A 24,481-nucleotide genomic window follows, 5' to 3' on the forward strand; every position below is an offset into this window, starting at 1 on the left:
TCAAAACTCTCGCCCAAGCCTCTTTTCTTGTCTCTGGCTCCCCCGCTCTAGTGGCTTGGACCTGACATGTAAGCTCCGTTAAGCACTTTGTTGACTGGCGGTCTAACCGTTCGGGGAGGTGGTTGCAGTTTTGACCGGTCCCGCTGTGGGGGCGACGAGGGCAGTTTCTCCGGATGCAGGAACAGGATGCAGGGCGGTGATGTGGTGGGTGATTTGATCGAAATCATAATAAAAACAATCAATTTTATTGTGGGTTTTTTCTCTCTAATACTGGGGCAGGATTCTACACTTGCTTGGTTGCAATGGAACCTAAGACAGTCATGGGATCCACCGAACAACAAACAGGATGAGGGTCACGACCAGAATAGAAGCTCGTAATATAGCAATATACACCGTCCACTGTGCAAAGAGGGAAGTGAAAAATGGTAATACATCGCAATACAGTAATCAGAGTAAGGCTCGGGAAACGAACGTGATTCGCGCACCCCGGGAATTACCAATGGATCCAATTGAAGCAACCAGCGACGTGCTCTGCACTATGGAAATACACTGCCCTGGAGCGAACCTCGGGTACCTGGACGGGAGGACAAACCAAACCTGGTTGAGATAAACACTCGGAGTAAGGACTTCCGTTCGTCATCGGATGTGCGTTGTTTACAATGAGTTACCGGTGTTGTACGAGAGCCGTGCCCAGTGAAAGTGGCAATCATCCACGGGCTTTTCAGGGGTAAAGTGGATATAGGACCCACTTAGGTCGCCCGCACTGGTTGAAGGCGTCAGGAACGGGCAGTGGATCAGCGGTGGATTGGCTGGACTGCGTGGCCTGAAACCGCTAGACCCACTGGGAATCGGCCGTGGGAGATATCGAAGACGGAGTAATATGGAGGTATACTCCGTGCTCTTACGGAGTATACAGAGTATACGATATACACATGATATAGTGACCACGAGAGGTACTTCAGTTTACTAGATACGTGTGTACAACCAGGAAATCTACGGATATCAACTTCTACTTCCACTCAACTTCTCTGTATATCACGAAGTAAGGAATGTCTCATCCACGCAAACACCCCAGCCGATCGGCATCACAGAAGACGCTAAAGACATTAGTGGCTCCCAAAATTACACACCAACACGGCGTCACAACCAAACGAGCTCAACCCCAATGCCCCTCTTATCCAATGACCGACTCCATCCAGGGGCCGCTTGACTCCAGGCGGGCTGTGTGCAGAACAGATGACGGAGGTCACTGGTACTTCAATCATGCGGTGTGGATGAGTGAAGGGACTCGGTCATTGGTACCCCGTGGACCCCCAAACATCGTCACTCTTCTTTTTTGGGTGTTTTTTGAGGGTTTCCCCTTTCCCCTTTTTTTTCTTCCCCTGCTCTAGTGCTAGTGACTCCGTAGTATCCGTAATTGGAGGCCCATGTTGATCCATGAGGACTAATCTCCCCGTTCATACAAAGGGCCCCTAACTCCCCCGTGGTCTCCCTTTCCCTTTCTTTCTTCTTCAAGTACATTCTTCGTTGCCATCGCATTCAGTCACTCTCTAGACTTCGGTCATCCATTCTTTAACCAACTACCAACACTCTCTTTCTCACCAAAGCTCCGCTTTTTTAAATCACCTTAACGGTTTATCAATTCCATACAATCAAAATGCGTTTCTCCACCGCCACCATTGCCCTCTTCGCCAGCCTGGCTGCTGCCGCCGTCCAGAACGGTGCCGACTCTACCGTCTACCAGACCGACGAGGTTACCGTCATCTCTTGCGCCGCCTCCGTCACTGACTGCCCCGGCCGTACCTCCACCCCCGCCGCTGGTGTTGAGCCCACCACCACCCCCGCTGGTGTCGAGCCTACCACCACCCCCGTCGGTGTTGAGCCTACCACCGGTGCTCCTTCCGGCCCTGCCGGTGGCAACCCCCCCTGCCTCCTCCGGCCCTGCCCCCAGCTGGTCCTCTGTTCCCGCTCCCCCCGCTGTGACTCCCTCCGGTGGCTCCCCCGCCCCTCCCGCTGTCACCCCGGTCCAGAGCTACAGCTTGACCACCTTCACCAGCTGCATCCCCACCGTCATCACCTCCCAGGTTCCCGTCTCCTCCGCTCCCGGTGGTGGCTCCCCTGTCGGCCCCGGCTCCGGTGGCGTTCCCCACGTTCCCTCTTCCTCCGCCGCTGTGCCCAGGTAAGATCTATATCAACAACCCACTTTTTTATATCTTCAATTACTAACCCATTTCCAGCGGTACCTCCCCCGTCTCTCCCTCCGGTACCCCCGCTTTCAACGGTGCCGGTGCCGTCTCCGGCTCCCTCACCTTCGCTGGTGTCGCTGCCGCCGCTGCCTTCTTCCTGGCATAAATCATTCCATCTATGATGGACTACTATCTCTAATAGTGCCACGCACAATTAGTGTAGTTTAAATGGTTACGGACATACGGAGAAGATAGATGGAGAAGAAGAGAAGATTTGTGATTTAAATTAGGGTTCTGGTGATATACCTTGCCTGCCTGACCGATACTTGTTACTTGCTTCCGATTGGATATGTTTTATCCTCATTTTTTTCTGATTTTTGATATACATATTTATTTTTCCTATTCTTGGGCTTCCTGGATAGCTTCGGAGTTGTGTGAAGCGCATTTGGTGGCTTGAGCACGATCTTAATGTAAACCATGACAGCTTTCACCCTTTCCTTACTTTCCAGTGATTTCAACCCGTAACTTATTTTTCTCTTCTATTCTTCTATTCTTCTATCGCACTTTTCTTTTCGATGTATCCTTACTACTAGTATAATGCACTTTAACTTTCTTTTGTCTACTTTCTTTTGCTAGACGCGTGAATATTATCTTATTTCAGAATCCAATCTTATTCTGAAACGACTATCCCCAAATCCCTGATCGCCTCGAAACGGCGAACTTGGCCCCATATCCGCTTTTTTCATATGACAAGGGAAAACGAGACTCGGCGGAATCCGAGTATGTGGTACCTCAAAACGGACAGCGATGTCTGAAGCCGACTCTTTTACAGACTCAAGAAGTTGTCATTTCGTCTTGAGCGTTTGAATGCAAATGCGGTGCTCACAGTCCTTGATCAGGGCCCTCTCAGTCTAATCCTTCGGTCCCTGTTATTGGGCTGAGATCATCCAATCTTGGCAAATGTTGCGAAACAAACTCGGCCCCTCTAAAGAAATGAGAGGGCCAATCGCATTGGTCACTCGGTGATATCCGTCGCACGGGTGGCACTGAACATGCATGGATGCGAGTGGGCGTGGGGAAGCTGCCAGAAAATTGTACAAGTAGAATAGTATAGTATTGTTTCAGGTTTGACCATCTTGGAAAGCAAAACTTGAACCTCCAGTCCACGACTTTTTTTGATTGACTACCTACCTATTACGTAGGCAGTACTACTAGGTAGTGAATTATCGTACTGTTCCTGGCCAGGTCATTTCCAATTGGAATACTCCGAGTCTCGATATATCTCAGGTTCATGGGTCCATTGGGCTGAAGGCTGGTACTAAAAAAAACCTTGAAAGAGTAGTGCCTAGGTACTTAATAGGTACCTAGGTGCCCCGGTGTGCATGGTTAAATATGCATACTAAGGCTCAGGAGTACCTAGGTATAAAATTACTACTTTTGTATATTCCTTATGCCTACCTAGGTGTCAGAAGTAGTAGTAGGATCTTGATTCTGACATGGCCACATCCAGTCACGGTTCAGCCACATTTATATACTACTAGTATCTCATCTGAAATCAGAATTCCCAAATACGATGGACCCATTGCAGCGCAATGTATGCCGAAAAAGGAAAGTGAAAGGAACAGCAAGGCTAAGAATGCCTTGCGATTATAGAGCTCGCGTGAGCATGACATCAGCCATCTTATTAGTAACTACTACCAGGGCTAGTGGTACATAACCCGAGGTCGGCATAGGTTTGATGGGGCCGAAATCGGGTTTTTTGAGCCAAGCCACTGCGGAAAAGCGCGTGTCCTTCTTATGTACTAAGTACCAGTAATATTGCGATCTGCATCTACAGCCAAGTCAAGTCTTGACGCTCCCCTTGCTAAATATATCCAGCACGATCCTGGGGGTCCGGGGAAATTGAAAAGTTAAAATTCTGATAAGCCAAACCCGCATCGTCCATGCATCGCATCAGCATCTCGAAAGACGTTTAGGTCACCAGCGCGAGTGGAGCGGCCCCATACCTATGCCACGGTCCAACAACCTTGGAATCCCACACTGCTCTCTTCCACCGTGAGGATCTTGGCTCGCGCCTTCTACCCAAATTGAAACAACACTACGAAGTATCAACAGAGAAGCTTACTGTCATAGCCAATCCTCTATTGGTCGCCCAAAAATAGTCGGCCCACTACCAAACTTGGCGCGGGTCGCGTCTGTAGAGGGAACAGGGGCTATGCGCTAGCAACAACGAGATTTGATTCACCGCTGAGCGACATAACAACAGAGTAATAGGCATATGCTCCTTCGAGGGCCATGGCCCCTTCACACACTGGATGAGGTGTTCGAGCTTTGCCTCAAAAAACTCTCCTCCCTTTTCACAGTGTTAAATGATAGAAGCGGGCCAGCAAAATCAAGATGAGGGTCCTCCCTCTCTTCTTTCCGACCCCCACTTCCACTCCAATATGCTTTCAAAGTTCCATACAGTCTGCCTTGCGATGTGAGATTCCAAATATGGACCTAAGATATCACCGATCGATCCACCAGGTGCTACCTGGTGGGGTTGATAGATCTTTAATTGCCGGGGCGGCGTCAGACTAGCACTTCTCTATCACTGCGTCGTGTTCAGTGAATGGCAAATTGGCGGTGGATTTCGGAGTTTCCGGCCCCATGAAGGATTCTGGGTCGTTTCCAGAACTCCATAACTTACTATGTATTGACTTGGGCCGCCGTGGCCACACCATGACTCGCTTAAGACGCATGGCGCGCTGGAGGCCTCGTAGTTGGTTATTCCCGACTTATCCAACTTTTGACTGGTGGCTTAGTTCCTCCTCCTCCTATACATCCCTTTTATGGTGTCTGTTCTTGGTTTCATATTCTCCCGAGGTCACTTTCTCACTATACTCTTCTGCCCTGGACTACTTGCAGACGATACTAGGATCTCTGCCAGGTTTGGATTTGGGTTCGGGATACGAGCCTCGTACAACGATCCACTCTTCTCCATCTATCAAAGCGCACGTCATTCGGGTTTAAAGATAGTATACTATCCGTTTAAACATTCCAGGACATCATCTCTCATAAAGCGGGTCATTTTCGCAACCCCGCGCTGATACTCTCCGTGAAATGCCATTTTGCTCGCTAATACCGAGACGTCGATTTCTTCGAACAGATTCCTGTCCACGGCAACAAAACCTCATGGATCTATCTTCGTTAGAAGGTCCGCCAATCGATGATCCGAGGGTGGTCATTACACCTGATCCCATGGATGGTCATGTTCATCTGCGATCGCCTGTAATGGATTCCAATACAAACCCCAGTCGGCTGTGGAGGTCTCTACCACCGAGACCATCATCCCCGAGACGCCGTCCTTCCTCGTCATACGAGTCCCTGGCAGCGCACAATAACAATAACCATGCCTATCGCTATCATCACCGACCACCCAACCCTCGAACCGAAACCTCTCTCAGCGAGGGCCATCTCCGCAGAACACACGCCCAAAGGGGTAGGAGGACCCCATCACCCGATATAGATATGGACATCGACCTGCATATGGATCTTCGCATTGACTCTGAGCCACGAGGCCCGAGATTTACCCAGCGACCCCGATCACCAATGCGGGACCTGGTACCTCTACCTCTTTTAAGCGCCGATACCCCAGCACCATCTAATCGCCAGCACGAACGCGGCCGACGAACACAAAGCTGCTGTCCACTTGTCTGGGTCGAATCCGATCAGCAGTGGATAGTCAGTGAATCGTATCGCCAACAGCAGGAAGAGCCCTGTGTGGAGCATAGTCGAGCGTCGGACTCCATTTTTCATCGAACGCCGCTGTCAGATCCGTTCTTGGGGCTAGGGTTGGGCTCGGATTTTGACGCTTGGGATGGAGCTGAGAATGAGCCCGTCGATTGTCCGCCTACTTATGAGAGCCATGGGTTTAGTCCCACGTATGCCAGGCGACTGGGACAGGGACGAGGCCAGGGACAGGGGCGGTGGAGCGAGGTGGCGTATCGGATGCATGACCTGTCTACTCCGTACGGTGGGAGATGATGGGATGCATGCATTGTACTCAGTACTCAGTACAGCGGAGTTGATAGTTCCTGCGACGGTAGAGCTTGCTGGGACGACTGGTGGACCCTGGACGTGCTTGATTGATCGTTATGCTTGTTGTTTTCATATCGTTCAACGGGCGCTAGAGTCGAGGGCGAGGACCGAGTGAAACTTCGGACACGATGGACTCAGCCATGTTTGACCAGACTTGTCTCAGGGGGTGAGGAGAGATTTGGAAGAGATGGGTGGTGGAACTTGAAGATTGAAGGTGGCCGGTCTCTCTCGAGGCATCGGATCCATCTTGATATGTGCCATGTTTGGTGCGAGTGTCTATTTTGCAGTGAAGATCTGTTTATAATACCCCCAAAGCGAGGGACTTCGGAATCCCAACCCCAATATCAATATCAATATTGCATTGCATCATATCATATCGAGTGTATGTACTTTGTACTCCGTATGGCATCTCCATCGTATCATATCATTCCACATTGTTCCCACACTTTCTCTCCCACCGTACTTTTGACCTGCAAGTAACAAGTCGATAAGAGCAGGGCTTTCCCCTCTTCACGGGCCAGCTGGACTCTGACTGGTCTGGGACCCCAGTCTTGGAGAAAACAAAATGCATATCGGATCCACTACTCCACCGCCAGTGGAAGGCTCGCGGATTCCTGGCGTTTTCTCCACGACGACAGAGGTTGGACAGGCGACAGATTGAAACGGGTGTCAGTCTGATGAAATGAGGGGTCAGAAGAGATTTGTTGATTCGTCCTTGGGGGGGGGGAGGTCCAATGGGGGGGGAGGGGGAGGGGGATTGAGAGGAGAGGAATTTTCCCATTCCTTTTTTCCTTTTTTTTTTCTCAATCTGTGACTCGATGTCTCCAGTTCTCTCTGGCGCTAACACAGACCAGCAGCTCTTTTCCAGCCTCTGAATATTCTTGCGAGTCCACCAGTAGAAAGCAAAAGAAAAGGATCGATGATAGAGTGTTATAAGTAGAGAGCCGGGACTATTCTGCTTATTCTGTTCTGTTCTGCTGTTCTCTTCTGCTTCGTTGTGGTTTACCTCACTGATCTGTTCGGCACCCAATGACCTCGAGTATGGTGTAGCAGATACTGCTTGACCCAATCTGTCAACATTAACTATTATAATCCTGGGAACACAGCACCAGACTGGATAGCTGTCATCTGTGAATAGCAGTACCACTATTCACATACCCCAGCTATCCCACACATTCCATTCATTCTTCCACAATTCTACCGCCTTCGTTCGCCTTCGATTGACCCGAAGAAAAAAAGGAAAACCCCCGACCGCCCGCCCGAATGGTTCAACTCGCCCACATCTTCAAGAAAGACAAGGATAAGGAAAAGGAAAAGGAAAAGGAGGAGAAGACGAAACTTAAGGAAAAGAACAAGGATAAGATTCGAGACGATATTTCAATATCTCCTCCATCATCACCCAGAGCCTCCTACTCCGCCACGCGCAAATCACCCTCCAAAAAGTCTTCTTCTTCTCCGAAAAAGTCCCCCTCCAAGACTTCTCCCACCAAAACTCGCTTCTCTCACAGTCACTCTTCTTCCACTTCAACCCCGGCCACTTCTTTTAAATTCCGTCGGTCTTCGCGAGACCAGGATCTTCACCCTCTCAATCTCCCGCCCGACGAACTACATCGTCGTCTTTCGGCCATGGCGGACCAGCGCAGTTCCATGGACATCGATACCCCAGATGTTCAAATGAAGAATGGTGGAAGTGGAAATGAGGAGCGGAGTCCGACTCCTCCTCCACACAAGTCAACTGGCACTTCTGATGAGGCCGAGTCCTTCAAGTTGGCCGGTAACAAGTTCTTCAAGGATGGCAACTACAAGCGCGCCATCGAAGAGTACAACAAGGGTATGCCCTTCCTTCGGATACACGACCATGCCATTACTCATGCTCACCTTCTCTCTCTCTACAGCCCTCGAGATTAACCCCAACTCCTCTGCTTTCCTCTCCAACCGTGCCGCCGCCCACATGTCCGACAGGAACTACCTGAACGCCCTCGAGGACATCGAGCGAGCCAACGAACTCGACCCCACAAACCCCAAGATCATGCACCGCTGGTCCAAGATCCTGGTAAACCTCGGTCGGCCCACCGAAGCCCTAGACGTTCTCTCCCGGGTCGAACCCCCGGCCACAGCGACCGACCGGGCCCCCGCCGAGAACATGATCAAGTTCGTCAAGCAAGCCGAAGACACCCTCGCCGAGGACCGCGGAGGCTCGATGGCCATCTTCTGCCTGGACAATGCCCGCAAGGGCCTGGGTCTGGGCGTCAAGGAGCCCCGGAAGTGGACGCTGCTGACCGCCGAGGCGCAGCTGAAGATGAACAACAGCAACTCCCTAGGCAAGGCCCAGGATATCGCCATCCAACTCCTGCGCGAGAACAGCCAAGACCCAGATGCCATGATGCTGCGCGCACGGGCCTTCTATGCCTCCGGCGAGACCGACCAGGCGCTCAAGCTGCTGAAGATGTGCCTCGGGCTGGACCCGGATATGAAGCAGGCGATCAAGCTCCTCCGCATTGTTCAGAAGCTCAGCCGCACAAAGGACGAGGGCAATGCCGCCTTCAAGGCTAAGGATTACCGCCGCGCTATCGATCTCTACACCCAGGCTCTGGAAGTCGACCCCGCCAACAAGGATATGAATGCCAAGATTCTGCAGAATCGTGCCCAGGCCTACAACAGTCTGAAGGAGTACGAGTCCGCTGTGCAAGATTGTACAGAGGCTCTGCGTCTGGACCCTGGTTACGTCAAGGCGATGAAGGTTCGTGCCAAGGCGCATGCTGGTAACGAGAACTGGGAGGAGGCCATTCGCGATTATAAGAGTGTTGCCGAGAACAACCCCAGTGAAAGGGGCATTGCTGAGGAGATCCGTCGTGCTGAGTTCGAGCTGAAGAAGTCTCAGCGTAAGGACTACTATAAGATTCTTGGGGTTGGCAAGGATGCCTCTGAGCAGGAGATCAAGAAGGCCTACCGCAAGCTGGCCATCCAGTATCACCCCGATAAGAACCGGGATGGCGAGGCTGGCGATGAGAAATTCAAGGAGATCGGCGAGGCCTACGAGACTCTGATTGACCCTCAGTAAGTTTTTTTCTTTTTCTTGCATTACCGCAGTCCACTGCTTGGAAACCTGAGTTTCTAACAACTTGTCTACAGGAAGAAGGCCGCTTACGATAACGGAGATGATCTCATGGACCCCGCTGACATGTTCGGTGGCGGCGGTGGTTTTGGCGGCATGGGAGGCATGGGAGGAATGGGTGGTATGGGCGGTATGGGTGGCATGCATGGCTCCCACGTCAACATCGACCCCAACATCCTCTTCAACATGATGAACGGCGGCGGCGGTGGTGGCTTCGCCTCTGCCGGTGGTAACCCCTTTGGAGGCCAGGCTCGAGGCGGCGGTGGCCAAGGATTCCCCGGTGGATTCCCCTTCTAAACAAGCCGACCCTAAGCACGCCTATATATACGCCATTTTTTCATAACCCGGCGATCAATAAGAGGCATCGGGTCGAGTCATTGACTTGTTCTTGGCCAGGGCCTTTGTTGACATACCCACCCGGGCCATACGCGGCAAAGCCACAACGAATTCTCTACACTTTTCAAAAGAACAAGGAGCCGGACTACTTGAGAGAAAAAAGAGTATCTCTTTGTCCACTCTTGTCTCATGATCTTGTCAGCTTCAAGAGAAGCGCCTATGATTCCCATATGATAGACCCCTGATTTTTCCGAATTGTTCATGATTCTCATACTGTTCCATCTTCTTCTATGCTCTCTATCTATATTCTTCGTTTTTTTCTTTTCTTTTTGGCTCTATATCTCTCCAATCTTTCTTCCTTTTTCTTGTATACAAGGCATGTTCGGGAAAGACTGAAATCAGCGCGGTGCATTGTTCTGCGGACTTCCTTCTCTGCCATGGGAACAGAAGGACATACTCCAAACATCCAAGGCGTTCATTTACTTCTGGGATTTCTGGGTCTACTCGTCATGAGAAAATCATCTTTCTACTAGGGCTTCATTTCCATGTGTTGATTTGTTTTTTCTCCCGGGCTGTACATTCGGACTTGCACTTACAGCGGATGTGGCTGCACTAGACATTGGATGAATTGATGTTTCATGACGCTAAATATGTGTGTTTCCTTGTATATTTCGTCTCCATGTAATGTGAAGTTTTCCGCCAAAGGTTCGAGTTGCCTTCTAAGCTGAGTAGAGAGGTATGCTATTCTACTGAGCCTGTCAAGCAATGCAGATGCCCCTTGAGACCATTGGAACAGCATCAAAATTGGTATCTGGTGAGGTTTTGTTATACATGTGGGTACTAGCTCGAATGTGCCGCTTCAGCTCCAAGTGGACGCATCTTATTGCTGCACAGCTACATAATTACCTAAGGCGATCTTCATAACCTTCAGGCTGAGGTGTTCGTGGGCCAGGAGTGGGGGGGACTTTATCCATTAGTTCACGCTAGTTCACGTCACGTAGTGCGTTGATGCAGGCCTACCACTAGGATTATCGGTGGCCTCGCTACAAATTTCCCTCTCAGCTGGATCTAAACTCGGGCCAATCCGAGTGGGCGCTTTGCAATATTGAGGAGTTCCTGCACGACCCGGCTCGCGTGTGTTACCTTGCTATAACTTAAAGCTCAGCTCGAAGTCTGCAGAGCATGTGGACTTATGCTTGGTTATATTCAACATGGATATGTGGTAGACCTTTTAAATAGGACTGTGTATTCCCAATCCTGTGAGACGTTTCTGAACTTTTCAGATCCACGCTGTGTCAAAACACCACTGTCCGAGATAATACATGCCAGTGTATATTAGTATCATTTCCAAGGTCAACAACAATGTCTTCTGGAATCCCTCAGCCACCTGGCGTTCCTTTATTAGGCAACATATTCGACGTGAATCCCAGCGACACATGGAACTCGCTGATTAAACTGTCAAAACAATATGGTATCGTCAAGTCTCCTCTCGCTACCTCTATATCAAACTTTAACTTAATCTAACCACCTCACCTCACCTCAACCAGGCCCAATCTGCAAAATCAACGTCCTAGGCAAGCAGATAGTCTTCATCAGCAACGTTGCCCTCCTAGACGAAATCTGCGACGAGCGCCGCTTCCGCAAATGCGTCACAGGCCCCATCGTCGAGATGCGCGCCTGCGCAAACGACTGTCTCTTCACTGCATACGACAACGAAGCAATCTGGGGAGTCGCCCACCGCATAATGGCACCATCCGTCAGCGCAGCAAAGATTCAAACAGAAACCACCTTCGCCGACATGGCAACCGTCATCCACGATCTAACACGCAAATGGACATCCGGCCGTCAAAAGCGCGTCCTCTTCACAAACGACCTAGACCGACTCCTAATGGCATCCGTCATGCAATCTTTCTACAACCAGCGCATCCAAGTCCTGAATGAGAACGACGGCCCCGGCGAAAATTCACCACCGCTAATCGAGGCCTGGGAATCCATCACAATGGAAGCAATGAAAAGACCCTCCCGTCCCAAACTCCTGACAAAACTCCTCTACCAGAAAAAGTTCACCAGTGACATCCGGCTCATGCGCAAATTCGCCGCCGACATCGTTCAATCCAGGGTGAACGATAAAGGCCAGGATCGCGATGATCTCCTCCACGCACTACTGCACAATGCGGACCCGGTCTCGGGCGAGAAACTGAGCGAGTCCCGCGTTGTCGACGAGGTCGTTACTATGTTTATTGGGGCTGCGACGGCGGCGAATCTCGTCTCGTACGCTTTGTACTATTTGCTTCGGAATGGGGAGGTTCTGGCCAAGGCTCGGGCGGAGGTAGACTCGGTTGTTGGCGGGTCGTCGATCACACTCGAGAATCTGAATGCTCTGCACTACTGTGAGGCCGTTATTCGTGAAACGCTGCGCCTTTCGGCCACGGCGCCTGGTTTCAATATTGAGCCTGTCCCGACGGAGGACAAGAGTCCGGTCTTGTTGGCTGGGGGCAAGTATCAGATCCCGCATAATCAAACTATGATATCAGTTCTGCATACGGTGAATCGGGACCCAGAGGTCTTTGAGGAGCCGGAGAGCTTTATTCCGGAGCGGATGCTGGGGGAGAAGTGGGAGGCGCTGCCAAAGGGTGCCAGGAAAGGGTTTGGGAATGGAAAGCGTGAGTGTTATGGGAAGATGTGGGCGTGGCGATGGTCGATTTTTACTTTGGCGAGTATTATCCACGAGGTGGAGTTTGAATTTGCGGATCCCAAGTATGAATTTACTTCGAATGGTGCTTTCAGTGTGAAGCCCTTGGGATTTTATGGTCTTGTTAGTCCAAGAAAGAAGGGTCCGAGTCTCTGATCTGATACTGGTGGGTTGTTAGGTGTTTGGGGGCAACTTGTTTGCTCGGATTTTGACTTTTTTTGAAAATTTCTCTGCTTACCCTTGATGTACTTGGTATCAGGCGACCCTAATAGGTGTTTCTTTTTTGAGATTGCTTAGCGATTATGGCTGTTGATATCGTCCACCGCGGGAATGTGTACTACTCAATACTATCAATTCCATTGCAACTACCCAAATCCAACAGCACAATCACGGTATGTGCCTAATACCTCAAAGTAGTACAGCTGTAGATGTAAACAGAAGGAAATGAACGAGGAAGATTCTAGATTGAACATTGCTAAATGTATACTGTCATTGCTATCATAATACTACACTACATACATGCATTCATCAATCACCGATTCACAGGTTCAGCACCAAGAACCCACCCAAGCCCACTCGCCAATCCTCCAGTCACCATGTTACTAACCATATCTCTCTTCCGAACTCTTCCCTCACTCTCATCCTCGGGAGAAAGCGGCCGCTCGCCATCGGCAGGACCACGAGCCGATTCCGCAGCCGAGCCTGAGCCCGCCCCACGCAATGGGAAGGCATTCTTATGTAGCGCCATCGCTGCTCCCCTCGCAACCTCGAACAGACCCATCGGTGCCTCATGCGGGTGCGAATTTGGCATTGCGGCGCGAGCACGCGCTCGTCGTGCTACGCGCTGCTGCGCCGTGTCAAAGGCATCGCGCTCGCTATCCGTAGGACCAAAACCGCCTGGTACAGTTGAGAGAGCATTGTCGCCCTTGGCATCCCAGAGATCTTCCTCTTGCTGTTCGCGTGCGCGCAATGAGGAGAGTTCTTCGTCGCAGCGGCGCCAGGCGCCGAGAATTTCGGGGAGCGGATCTGGCGTCGGAGTAAGGGCTAGAGCTAGAGAGAGAAGTTCCATTCGCTGTGAGAGGTGGGTTATTTGCGACTGGAGGGTTGTGGATGTTGTTGGGCTGCTGGGACGGTGGCGGCCTGCATTATAGACAGCGCGCCACGTAATGTCGTCTGGGATTGTGGGTGGTGTGAGGAGTGGAGAGGCCGTTGATAGGGCGCTGGGTGGTGTGAGCCGAGTGAGAATGTAGGAGTAGGCTGTGCCGAAGTCGTTCGATGTTAGGGCGGAGGATATGGCGAGGGAGGTTATGCGGCGTTCAGATGTGACGAGGGCGTCTGCCTCCGTGAAAGGTTCTGTAGAAAATCGGTCGGTGGTCTCAGTTAGGGAAGCGCTTGTTTGGAGGCCTGCGAAGACAAGATTGCGACCGATTGAGAGTAGGTCGTCAAGTTTGGTATAGCTTTTCGAGTTTTGATCGAGGACCTTCTCAACAAGAGAGAGCGGGTCGTGGTGGACACGGATGCTGACAGGTTGGAAAGGGACCCCGTGTTGGAGAGTCAGAGAGTAGAAGGACAGAGCGTGTGTTGCGGCTATCAAAGCACCGATATGCTTGAAAGCTGTCGATTCCGGGAAATGCGGTTGGAAAGTTTGAAGTCTGATATATTGTCAGATGTTTTCAGTTCACAGGCTTGGTGCGCTCGACTTACATATCATAAGCTCTCTTCATCCCACCGCGTGTTCTATTGCCATTGCTTGCATTATCGTAAGCGCTATATATGGCCTCTACCACCGCTTTTTCCACTTGGCTAGGGCTCAGCGGTGATGAAACAGCTTGGGTATAAAGATCAACAGCGAGTTGGTATTCTAGGAAGAGTCAGTATTAAATGAGAAGACGTGGGGATAGTAGTAAAACTTACCTTGACCACCGAGCAATGCTTTTAGAACCTCAGTTTCAACCGTGTCTCGTGGAACTCTCCAGAAAAGACCTTGATGGGTTGATGGCTCATCCCAACCATTGTCTGATTGGCCCGCCTGCCAGTCCTGTAGCCAAAGAATTTGTTCCCGTACGGCTTCCCATTGCTGTCTGGACCGAGTCTGCGCGACAGTAGAGCCCACCACATTCCTCAATTCCGTCAGTTGCAGTTCCTCGCTACTAAAGAGACAAAGATTGGCCACAGATCGACAGGGAACATTATGACCAAGTTCGGTCAAAATTCGAAGAGAAAGAAGCAAGGCGCTCAAAAACGAAATAGAGGAAGGAGAAGGTTTGGTCAGAGGATTATCGCGTTTGAGCAGCGAATTCTGCATTAGCGAACCTCGAGTTGATGAAGAAAGCAACTCCGTATCATAGTCCACTGATGGAAGGGTTGACTCGGTCGCATCCAGGTATGAACATTCTTCAAGGCTAAGCAGCTCCGCAACGCGTCCAAGTACCTTGAAAGATCTCTCCAGGGCAGGTTTGGATGAGTCCATATGACCGTACACCACGGCTAAGCCAGACTGTCCGTACCGGTTCAGCAACTCCTTAGCTTTGTCCGTTGCGAGAGTCGCATCCTGGTCTTCATAACCTCCCATGTCAACGTCTTCCGGTCCGTTCCAGTTTATAAATGCGTTGGCAACAGTGGTGTGGTCCACAGAGCTGCGAGACAGTAGCCATTCATTCACATATTCCCATCCGGCGAATTCTGTGGTCTCCGGCTTGGGATTTCCTTGGATAAAGGAGATCGTATTTTGACGGGCTGCGTCGTTCAGTCTGCGCCTCTTTGATCGATTGCTACCATAGAGCCAAGGGCCGACAAGGCCTCTTAAATTGTTGATCAGATCCATGTTGTTCTTCTCGGTGCTGGTAATGGATAAAAGGACGTTGACTGCGGTCTGATCATCCATCAACTCCAGTGTTTCTAACGATAATGCTTCTTCACAGTTGGGATAGTATTCGTAATTAAGTCGTAGTGCCGGTAGAAGACTGGATACAAGCCATGTTCGAATAGCTGGGTTGTGTGCATAGAAGGGAAGGAGCAGGCTCAGTATGAGAGGTTGGAGGGCCGTTTCGGAGTCGATCAGATACGCGCGATGAATAATGAACTGGGTGAAGGGGTCAGATGAGGCGATCTCCTCCTCCTCGTCCTCGCGCTTGAGGGATCGCAGACGAAGCTTCCGCACTCGCTTCCTTGCAGCCGATTCGGATAGATCTTGGACGGTGGATGAATCGATGTGTGGGGTTGAGGACGTATTTTCAGTGCCACTTGCCAGATCCTGGAGCACTGGAACGTAGTCGGAAGGTTGTGTACTCTCAGGGAGGAAGGTCAAGATGATGCGTAACAGGCGCTCTAACGGAAAACAATGGGGGTATTGCGCTTGTAGAGCTGGCAGGGCGGCGATATTACCACTTGTACAGAAATTGGTCGCAAGTAGAATAGCATGAGCATCCGATAGCCCTTCCAGAGGAGCCATGGCGATCGGTTGAAGCGCAAGATGGAGTGAGGTGTCCTTGTACTGTAGCGACGTCAACGCCCAAACGCAGGCGGGGTGCACGGACCAAGTCGGAAACGACCTTCAGAGGGAAAGCGTCGCATCCGCCCGGCACTTCACCACTTCTTTGCCAGTTCTCTGCCCACCACTCTGCCCATTGCTCTCTCTGCTCCTCGACAATGGCTTCCGGCTTCGGTAACAACCTCGGTATGTCTCTTCTTGACTCCTTATCCGCCCTGTGAGGCGAGTCCGCAGTGGTGTTGGCCCGCTCGGTTATATCTTGCGCAGACCCTCCCACCCTTCTTCCCCCGCAACCACCTTGAGCTAACGGATATCCGTCTGTCTGTAGGTCCTAACCGATGCTTTCCTTTCTGGCAAGAGCTCCTCGGCTGCTACGTTGTCAACTCTAGCGAGGGTCTCGAGGGCAAGAAGAAGTGTATTCCCGCTCTGGAGGATTACCACGAATGTCTTCACCACACCAAGGAGGTACGTCGTTTGTCTTGAATTAAGAGAGTATTGAACTTGGAGGGCTTGAAAATGAGTCTAGCTGACATCAGAATCTTGGGACCAGGTTTATCGTGCCTTGAGAATCGCCCACGCTGTCCGCAAGACCGAGGCAGCATCCGCGCGTGAGAACGGCCCCAAGGCCGAGGAGATCCGGAGCCTGGGCTTGCTGGGCAAGGATAAGGAGACTGCCGCTACATTGGAAAAGATCCGGCAACAATAGATGGGAATGGCAAGGGCCAAGCCGGGACGTGATGGTTTCTTCTTTTGATGCGTGAGATCCTCGGGATTCTGCCCCCGGACTATGCTCCGGAGGGTCTGTGACTGTATAGAAATGTTCTGTTTGTTGGCCATTCTGGTCATGTTTTGAAATGATACTCCGGTTCTTCCAAGGAAACTACTATTTGCGTCGTTGAGTGGAGGTTTGAATTATGGTACGACCGTAGCCTGGAGACTGCTGGAAGATGTGAGGTCTTGTTCCAACCTTGGGAAGTTCCTCGAAGGCTTCAGGGGGGTTGGAGCTCTTCGTGGTATCCTGGCACTTGTTACGACATATGATACGTGTGATTGATGTATCTGATATCTCTTCAAGATTGGAGATACGCAGCGGCTAGAACGAGGCACTAGGTATTGCCAAGTATTTTGGGGTATGATGGATTGCTAGTTTCGTGGGCCAATGTTCATCAGTGCGTAGGAGTATATCCTTATAGGTACTACTAGTGTCTAGCGGTACCTAGGAAGTTGTAAGGTATATTTTTTGAAAGATACATCCACCTGCCCAGTTGGGCATCATATGAATTGTGTGGACTTGGATCAGGACCATATCACCACCTGCCCAGGTTGGCAATAGACTTGAAGCTTGGATATATCAATGTGGATATATAGTTCCCGCATTGGCAATCCACCAATCACTATTGGTAGAAAACTGTGATTTCGCACATCATATCTCTCCAGGGCTACCCTACCTAGGTAGGTAGGCTATGACCGTTCACCAGATTACGATTTTTGTCATGCAAGGCATCGGGTCGATGGACTGACATACTCGGGACCCCTATGATGATCGTGGGAATCCTCGAGTCCCCTGAGGCCATCTGGCATGTCTTGGCGCGATCGATCGCCATGAGACGATTCACTTAAAACATGAACACTGGTGCTTTTTGCATACATAAGTTTACAGATACTAGGAGACTGATGGTAGATATACACTAGTTAGTACTCCTCCTAGATCCTGTAGATACATAAACACTGCTCAGGTGACAGTCAAGTAAAAAGGACAGCCTATTTCTCGCCTACCTCACGTGACAGAAAAACCTGAAGTGGAGGCCCAACCACGACTATACCTAATCAGGCCTAGCGCAACACACCCAAACATGGACCGGCGCGCTCAGCAAGAGAGCCCCAATGATATAAACCCGGCTGCGTGACCTCGAATCTGCTCTTGTGTACTGAATCTAATCCTCCCTGCTGACTCAGCCACGGTGCATCGCGGTGTTTTGGGGCGTTGGTCTTCAGGCGTTTGCTTCTCTCATTGGCGATCGCCTCTCTTCTCGACGCGCTCTGTCGCGTCTCTCTCTGCCCTTTCCTCCTGTTCTGTTTCCTCTCACCTTTAGGCGGTGCTGTTCACTCGGCATCAGAGTGACGGCCCGCCATGACTTCCCGGTAAGTTCCACTCTCCAATCACGACGCGCCTGTCACATGACTAACTGATCCGCAGACTCGACCGCCTGGTCACGTGAGTAATATCTCAGGTATACCAACAGGTATACCAGTCTTGACTCCCCCCAGTTCCGTACTAACCATCCCCCAAAACAGACTCTTAGAGACCGGAAGTACTCAACTTATCCGGAACACAGCTGCTCAACAACTAGGAGATGTTCAAAAACAACATCCCGATGAGCTATTCAATCTTCTTGGGCGTATCCTGCCTTATCTTCGATCCAAGTCCTGGGACACGAGAACCGCTGCTGCCCGGGCAATCGGCTTGATCGTCACAAATGCGGAAATCTATGATCCAAATGAAGACGATGGGTTGCAGATCAAGTCGGCAGCTGACGATGATGATGATGTGGAGATAAAACCCGAGGTCAAATCAGAAGATATTGCACCTTCTCCAGATGGGTTTCTTCATCTTGATAATCTAGACGTCGGTTCTGTCCTGAAATACGGCAAGCGACTCCTCGGGAGTGCGGGCAAGGAGTACGAATATTCTCTGGCATCCATGGACCCCGCAGCGCGCCTGATCCACCAGAAGAAGACCCTGAATGCACGTCTCGGTCTCGAGGGCGAATATAACGAAGACGAAATCCTTGACAGTATTGATTTTGCCCCCAAACCAGCAACTCCAGCGCCTAAAAGGGAATCGTCCAACCCCACCATTTCTCGCGAGAATAGTTTACATGACCTTTCGTCCCGTCGTGCTTCATCTCCAGTCGAGGCTGCGGCAGGGAAGGAAGACACCGGCCTTAGCAAGCGCCAATTAAATCAGCTGAAACGCAAAAACAAACAAAGCGCCAAGCTGGGCGCCAACAAGGTTCGCGTGGTCGACTTGGCCTCTCGACGAGCCTCGGACAACGTTGCGACGCCAGCAGCAACTCCTCACCCCGTCAAGACCGAAAATGGCGACGGGCCAAATGGAGAGGCCAAGTCGGACTATTTCTCGCTCGATCCCGCCGCTGATGAGGATGACTCGAAGATTGTCTCCGAATTCAAGGGGCCCATCGCTCCTGAAAAGCCCATCATACAGCCCGAAATTGCCGACCAGGGTGCTGGGTGGCCGCTCGAATGCATGTGCGAATTTTTGACAGTCGATATCTTTGATTCCAATTGGGAAGTTCGCCATGGTGCTGCGATGGCTCTCCGTGAAGTGGTCAGAGTGCAAGGTACTGCTGCCGGCCGTGTCGAGGGCAAAAGCCGGGAGGAAAATGACAACCTCAATCGTCAATGGCTCGACGATCTCGCGTGCCGCCTTCTCTGTGTCCTGATGCTCGATCGCTTTGGTGACTACATCTCTGACAACGTAGTTGCCCCGATTAGAGAAACCGTTGGCCAGACCCTTGGTGCTCTCTTGTCACATTTGGCGCCGAAGTCTGTGCGCCAAGTATACCGGTGTCTCTACAGAATCATCATGCAGAACGACCTGGGATTAGAGCGTCCAATCTGGGAAGTTTGCCACGGTGGTATGATCGGTCTCCGTTATCTGGTCGCTGTTCGGAAGCACCTCCTCATAAAGGACTCGAATATGATCGATGGTGTCCTCGAATCCGTCATGAAAGGCTTGGCCGATTTTGATGATGATGTGCGGTCTGTCAGTGCTGCCACCCTGGTTCCCATCGCTGAGGAATTCGTCACATCACGGGCTGGCACGCTTGGCCCTCTCATGCACATTGTTTGGGATTGTCTGTCGAATCTCCAAGATGATCTGAGCGCAAGCACAGGATCTGTGATGGACTTACTGGCTAAGTTGTGTACCTTCACCCCAGTTCTGGACGCAATGAAGGCAAACGCGGCCGATGATCCCGAGGCCTCATTCGGCAACCTCGTACCTCGATTGTACCCCTTCCTGCGTCATACTATCACAAGCGTTCGATCGGCAGTTCTCCGCGCTCTCATGACCTTCCTCAAGCTCGAAGGAGAAGGAAGCACGGACTGGGTAGACGGCAAAGCCTTGCGCTTGATTTTCCAAAACCTGCTCGTGGAGCGCAACGAGGGCGTTCTCAAGCTATCTCTCCAGGTTTGGTCGGAACTGCTGAAGGCAATCGAACAACGTGGATCCTTCTCTGCCGAAGCCGAGCTGTCTGAATCTGTCCAACCTCTGGTCGCCCTAACACTTGGTCCCTTCGGTGTTCCTCGCTACCCTATCCCTATGAATACCTCTCTTTTCATCAAACCATCCGGTTTACCATTCTCCGCGCCCGCAATTGCACCCGCCCCAGCAAAATCATCACCTCCTGCTCCTGGCCCAGAGCCCGTTAAGCCTGGTCGCAAACGCAAGGTCGAAAAAAAGGAAACAACCGTGTCATCAACCCACAATGTAGATGGACACATGTTATCTGGTGACATTGATCTCGTTGGCGCAGACACGATGCTGCGGTCCAAAATCTTTGCTGCCAGGGCGCTTGGTGAATTGATCTCTTTCTGGGATAAGCATGAACTTCCGAGCATTTGGTCCTCCATCGTGGACGGCCTCAAGCACCCTGCTTCGACTACACAACTTTCCACGGCGATGGTGATGGAAGAATACGCTCGTCTCTCTGGACCGGACAGCAAGTACACCGGGACTCTATGCGAACATTTGCGACCGATCGTCGAGGGCGAGCGTCCCTCCTGGTACTCTGATATTTCCTGCTATCTCCATGTCGCTCGTGCACAGTGTCACTCGCTGCTCAATTCATTCCGCGACCATGCTCACGTCCCGCCCTCACGTCTGCCGGTCCTTGCTGTCGTCGTCCAAGGCGATACCGAGGCTGGTCCCAATGCTTTCTCGCTTGCAGATGCCGAGAAAATTGTCGGTCCTGATTTCGACCGCTTGAAGAAAAATCTGACACCCGCTCAACGAATCACTGCCACTCAAGTTCTCAACGACACTCGTACGACCGCGCAGTCTGCGGTCGACGAGGCCCGATCAATGAGAGAACAGCGCGACATGCGCGTTGTCGCCGCAGGTGCAGGGGCCCTGGTTGCCTTGCGGGATATCCCTAAGCGACCTGGTCATATAATCAAGGGCATGATGGACAGCGTCAAGAAAGAGGAAAACGTCGAGCTTCAGCAGCGTTCGGCAACCGCCGTCGCGGGTCTGATTGAACATTACACCGCAGCCACGAAACGTGGACCGGTGGACAAGATCATCGGAAACCTGGTCAAATACTGCTGTGTGGACACATCCGAGACGCCCGAATTCCCACACAACGCCCAGCTCGAGAAATCCATTCTGTCGCTACGCAAAGAAGAAGACCGACGAGACCACCCCGATGCTGCCAAATTCGAGCGCGAGGCCAGGGAAGCCCGGATCATGCGCCGTGGTGCTAAGGACGCCTTGGAACAGCTGGCTATCAAGTTCGGCGCTGACCTTCTAGAAAAGGTCCCCAACCTTGCTGCTCTTGTCGAACGTCCCCTCAAGCAAGCCTTGGAAGGCGATCTTCCGGAAGACATAACAAACCCCGAGAATGATCTCGGCCAGGAAGTAGTCGACGGTCTTTCTACACTACGCGCGCTTCTCCCCAAATTCGATGTTGGACTCCACTCGTGGGTTACTGGCCTTATGCCCATCATTGCAAAGGCCCTGCAATGCCGACTCTCAGTCATACGGTATGCGGCTGCTAAGTGCTTTGCGACTATTTGTAGCGTCATAACGGTGAGCGGCATGACAATGCTGGTTGAGAAGGTTTTGCCTACTATCAACAATGCTCTTGATGTTCCCCACCGTCAAGGTGCCATCGAGTTTATTTATCACCTGATCCACGTGATGGAGGACGGTATTCTACCATACGTTATCTTCCTTGTGGTCCCTGTTCTCGGACGAATGAGTGACTCCGACAACGATGTGCGACTACTGGCAACAACCTCATTTGCAACACTGGTTAAATTGGTGCCTTTGGAAGCAGGTATTCCCGACCCTCCAGGATTCTCCGAGGAGCTGCTCAAGGGCCGTGACCGGGAGCGAAAGTTCATGTCTCAAATGTTGGACGTTCGCAAGGTGGAGACCTTCCAGATTCCCGTTGCTATCAAGGCCGAATTACGTCCCTATCAGCAGGATGGTGTCAACTGGCTCGCTTTCCTCAACAGATACAACCTCCACGGTATTCTCTGTGATGACATGGGTCTTGGAAAGACACTACAAACCATTTGTATTGTTGCGAGTGATCACCACATGCGAGCGGAGGAGTATGCCAAGAGCCAAGCACTAGATTCTCGAAAGCTTCCTTCACTCATTATTTGCCCGCCCTCACTTTCTGGCCATTGGCAACAAGAAGTCAAGCAATATGCACCTTTCCTCAAGTGCATCGCCTACGTTGGACCTCCAGCAGAGAGAGCAAGGTTACAGGCCGAGATTGCCGATTCAGACATCGTCGTGACTTCCTACGATGTTTGCCGCAACGACAACGACATCCTTAACCCTATCAACTGGAACTACTGCGTACTTGATGAGGGACATTTGATCAAGAACCCCAAGGCGAAGATTACACTTTCTGTGAAACGCATCATGAGCAACCACCGCCTTATTCTATCCGGCACGCCAATTCAAAACAATGTTCTGGAGTTGTGGTCGCTCTTTGATTTCTTGATGCCAGGATTCCTGGGTACCGAGAAGGTTTTCCTGGACCGATTCGCCAAGCCTATCGCTGCTAGTCGATTCAGTAAATCATCCTCCAAGGAACAGGAAGCGGGTGCTCTCGCAATTGAAGCCTTGCATAAGCAAGTCCTCCCATTCTTGCTGCGTCGTCTCAAGGAGGAGGTTCTGAACGACCTGCCGCCTAAGATCATTCAGAACTACTACTGTGACCCGAGTGAGTTGCAGAAGAAGCTCTTCGAAGACTTTTCGAAGAAGGAGCAGAAGGAACTGCAAGAAAAGGTGGGCAGCACAGAGCGCAATGACAAGGAGCACATCTTCCAAGCTCTGCAATACATGCGCCGCCTTTGTAACTCCCCTGCTTTGGTTGTTAAAGACGGCCACAAGCAGTACAATGAAGTCCAGAGCTATCTATCTGCCAAGCGCTCCAACATCAGAGATGTGTCACACGCACCGAAACTCAGTGCCCTTCGGGATCTGCTCGTCGACTGTGGAATCGGCCTCGACCACTCCGCTGAGGGCGAACTTGACACTGGCGCTAGCTACGTCAGCCCGCACCGTGCCCTGGTTTTCTGTCAGATGAAGGAAATGCTTGACATTGTTCAGAATGACGTCCTGAAGAAGTTGCTTCCGTCCGTTCAATACCTGCGTCTCGATGGAGGTGTCGAGGCTACGAAGCGCCAAGACATTGTGAACCGTTTCAACACTGATCCCAGTTACGATGTGTTACTCTTGACCACCAGCGTCGGTGGACTGGGTCTTAACCTTACTGGTGCAGACACTGTCATCTTCGTTGAGCATGACTGGAATCCGCAAAAGGATATCCAAGCCATGGACCGTGCTCATCGTATCGGTCAGAAGAAGGTGGTCAACGTGTATCGTCTGATAACGAGAGGCACGCTGGAAGAGAAGATCTTAAAGTAAGTTATACCGCATGAGCTCCTATCGTTTGCTTTTTTTCACTCCCGCTAACATACTTTCTACTCCAGTCTGCAACGATTTAAGATAGACGTCGCCTCTACCGTTGTCAATCAGCAAAATGCCGGACTAGGCACTATGGACACGGATCAACTATTAGACCTCTTCAGTCTTAGCGAGACGGCAGAGACGGCAGAGAAACCAAGCGACCAGACAGGCAACGAAGTCGACATGGTCGACATCGACGGTGAAGTCAAGGAGAAGGGCAAGAAGGGCTGGTTAGATGACCTAGGTGAATTATGGGACGATCGACAATACCAGGAAGAATACAATCTGGACTCTTTCCTGGAAACCATGAAAGCGTGATGTGGATGATACTATTCAAAACCACTTGTCACCGACGTCCTCCAATTCTTCCTCGCCTCCATCCCTGGTCACCCTACCCGACAACCTTCTTACTTTTGCTTCTGGCCGAGCCTACCCTTCTCTGCTATATCCGTCCTACGCCTATCATGCCTCATGTCCTCTCAGTAATACACTTCTATCTCTTCTCTAGGGAATCCCCAAGAAGAGCTCTCTTGCACGAGCGAACTAATTCTTTTCCTAACACCTTCAAGGATGCGTTGACCTTCTAATCCGCATCTGCTTCGCATTTGCTCCTTATCTTTTCTCTCTTCTGAATCCCCCTTCGTGTATTTTTAGCTTGAATTTTCCCCACCCGACGACGAATGATCCCCGCTTGCATGTAAATAGAGGAAAGAAGTTTCTCCACCGCTTTACAATTTCGATAACTAGTACTACTTTGTAGATGTTTCCTATCAACCGTGCCCACCTAGTAGGTAGTTGAGCTGCGTGTTGAATGCTAGTAGTCTAGAATTCTTTTAGAACAACCTTG

The 24,481-nt window shown here is 51.1% G+C and overlaps 7 protein-coding genes across 7 annotated transcripts; 6 read left to right on the top strand and 1 right to left on the bottom strand.

Moving 5' to 3' along the window:
• Positions 1 to 1,657: 1,657 nt before the first annotated feature.
• On the top strand, positions 1,658 to 2,352 carry N7533_002801 (GPI anchored serine-rich protein; the record flags this gene model as incomplete). The annotated part of the gene is made up of 3 exons (XM_057099451.1): positions 1,658 to 1,954; positions 2,031 to 2,179; positions 2,238 to 2,352. The coding sequence occupies 3 exons, from the start codon at positions 1,658 to 1,660 to the stop codon at positions 2,350 to 2,352; spliced, it is 561 nt and encodes a 186-aa protein (XP_056964587.1).
• A 3,008-nt stretch (positions 2,353 to 5,360) lies between these two features.
• N7533_002802 (uncharacterized protein) lies at positions 5,361 to 6,212 on the top strand (the record flags this gene model as incomplete). Its single annotated transcript, XM_057099452.1, has 1 exon — positions 5,361 to 6,212. The coding sequence occupies one exon, from the start codon at positions 5,361 to 5,363 to the stop codon at positions 6,210 to 6,212; it is 852 nt and encodes a 283-aa protein (XP_056964588.1).
• A 1,317-nt stretch (positions 6,213 to 7,529) lies between these two features.
• On the top strand, positions 7,530 to 9,678 carry N7533_002803 (DnaJ and TPR domain protein; the record flags this gene model as incomplete). Its single annotated transcript, XM_057099453.1, has 3 exons — positions 7,530 to 8,097; positions 8,162 to 9,323; positions 9,399 to 9,678. The coding sequence occupies 3 exons, from the start codon at positions 7,530 to 7,532 to the stop codon at positions 9,676 to 9,678; spliced, it is 2,010 nt and encodes a 669-aa protein (XP_056964589.1).
• A 1,401-nt stretch (positions 9,679 to 11,079) lies between these two features.
• N7533_002804 (uncharacterized protein) lies at positions 11,080 to 12,565 on the top strand (the record flags this gene model as incomplete). Its single annotated transcript, XM_057099454.1, has 2 exons — positions 11,080 to 11,188; positions 11,265 to 12,565. The coding sequence occupies 2 exons, from the start codon at positions 11,080 to 11,082 to the stop codon at positions 12,563 to 12,565; spliced, it is 1,410 nt and encodes a 469-aa protein (XP_056964590.1).
• A 376-nt stretch (positions 12,566 to 12,941) lies between these two features.
• On the bottom strand, positions 12,942 to 15,860 carry N7533_002805 (secretory pathway Sec39 family protein; the record flags this gene model as incomplete). The annotated part of the gene is made up of 3 exons (XM_057099455.1): positions 12,942 to 14,061; positions 14,114 to 14,270; positions 14,324 to 15,860. 3 exons carry the CDS (start codon positions 15,858 to 15,860, stop codon positions 12,942 to 12,944), a joined length of 2,814 nt encoding a protein of 937 aa, XP_056964591.1.
• Positions 15,861 to 16,057: 197 nt separating this feature from the next.
• On the top strand, positions 16,058 to 16,605 carry N7533_002806 (uncharacterized protein; the record flags this gene model as incomplete). Its single annotated transcript, XM_057099456.1, has 3 exons — positions 16,058 to 16,085; positions 16,228 to 16,364; positions 16,450 to 16,605. The coding sequence occupies 3 exons, from the start codon at positions 16,058 to 16,060 to the stop codon at positions 16,603 to 16,605; spliced, it is 321 nt and encodes a 106-aa protein (XP_056964592.1).
• A 1,425-nt stretch (positions 16,606 to 18,030) lies between these two features.
• On the top strand, positions 18,031 to 23,952 carry N7533_002807 (DNA-binding ATPase; the record flags this gene model as incomplete). Its single annotated transcript, XM_057099457.1, has 4 exons — positions 18,031 to 18,041; positions 18,097 to 18,114; positions 18,195 to 23,588; positions 23,658 to 23,952. 4 exons carry the CDS (start codon positions 18,031 to 18,033, stop codon positions 23,950 to 23,952), a joined length of 5,718 nt encoding a protein of 1,905 aa, XP_056964593.1.
• Positions 23,953 to 24,481: the final 529 nt, after the last annotated feature.

This window comes from Penicillium manginii (assembly GCF_028828005.1).
Source record: "Penicillium manginii strain IBT 31320 chromosome Unknown utg000002l:1.0-5564898.0:1.0-5567710.0, whole genome shotgun sequence".
Taxonomy (NCBI): domain Eukaryota; kingdom Fungi; phylum Ascomycota; class Eurotiomycetes; order Eurotiales; family Aspergillaceae; genus Penicillium; species Penicillium manginii.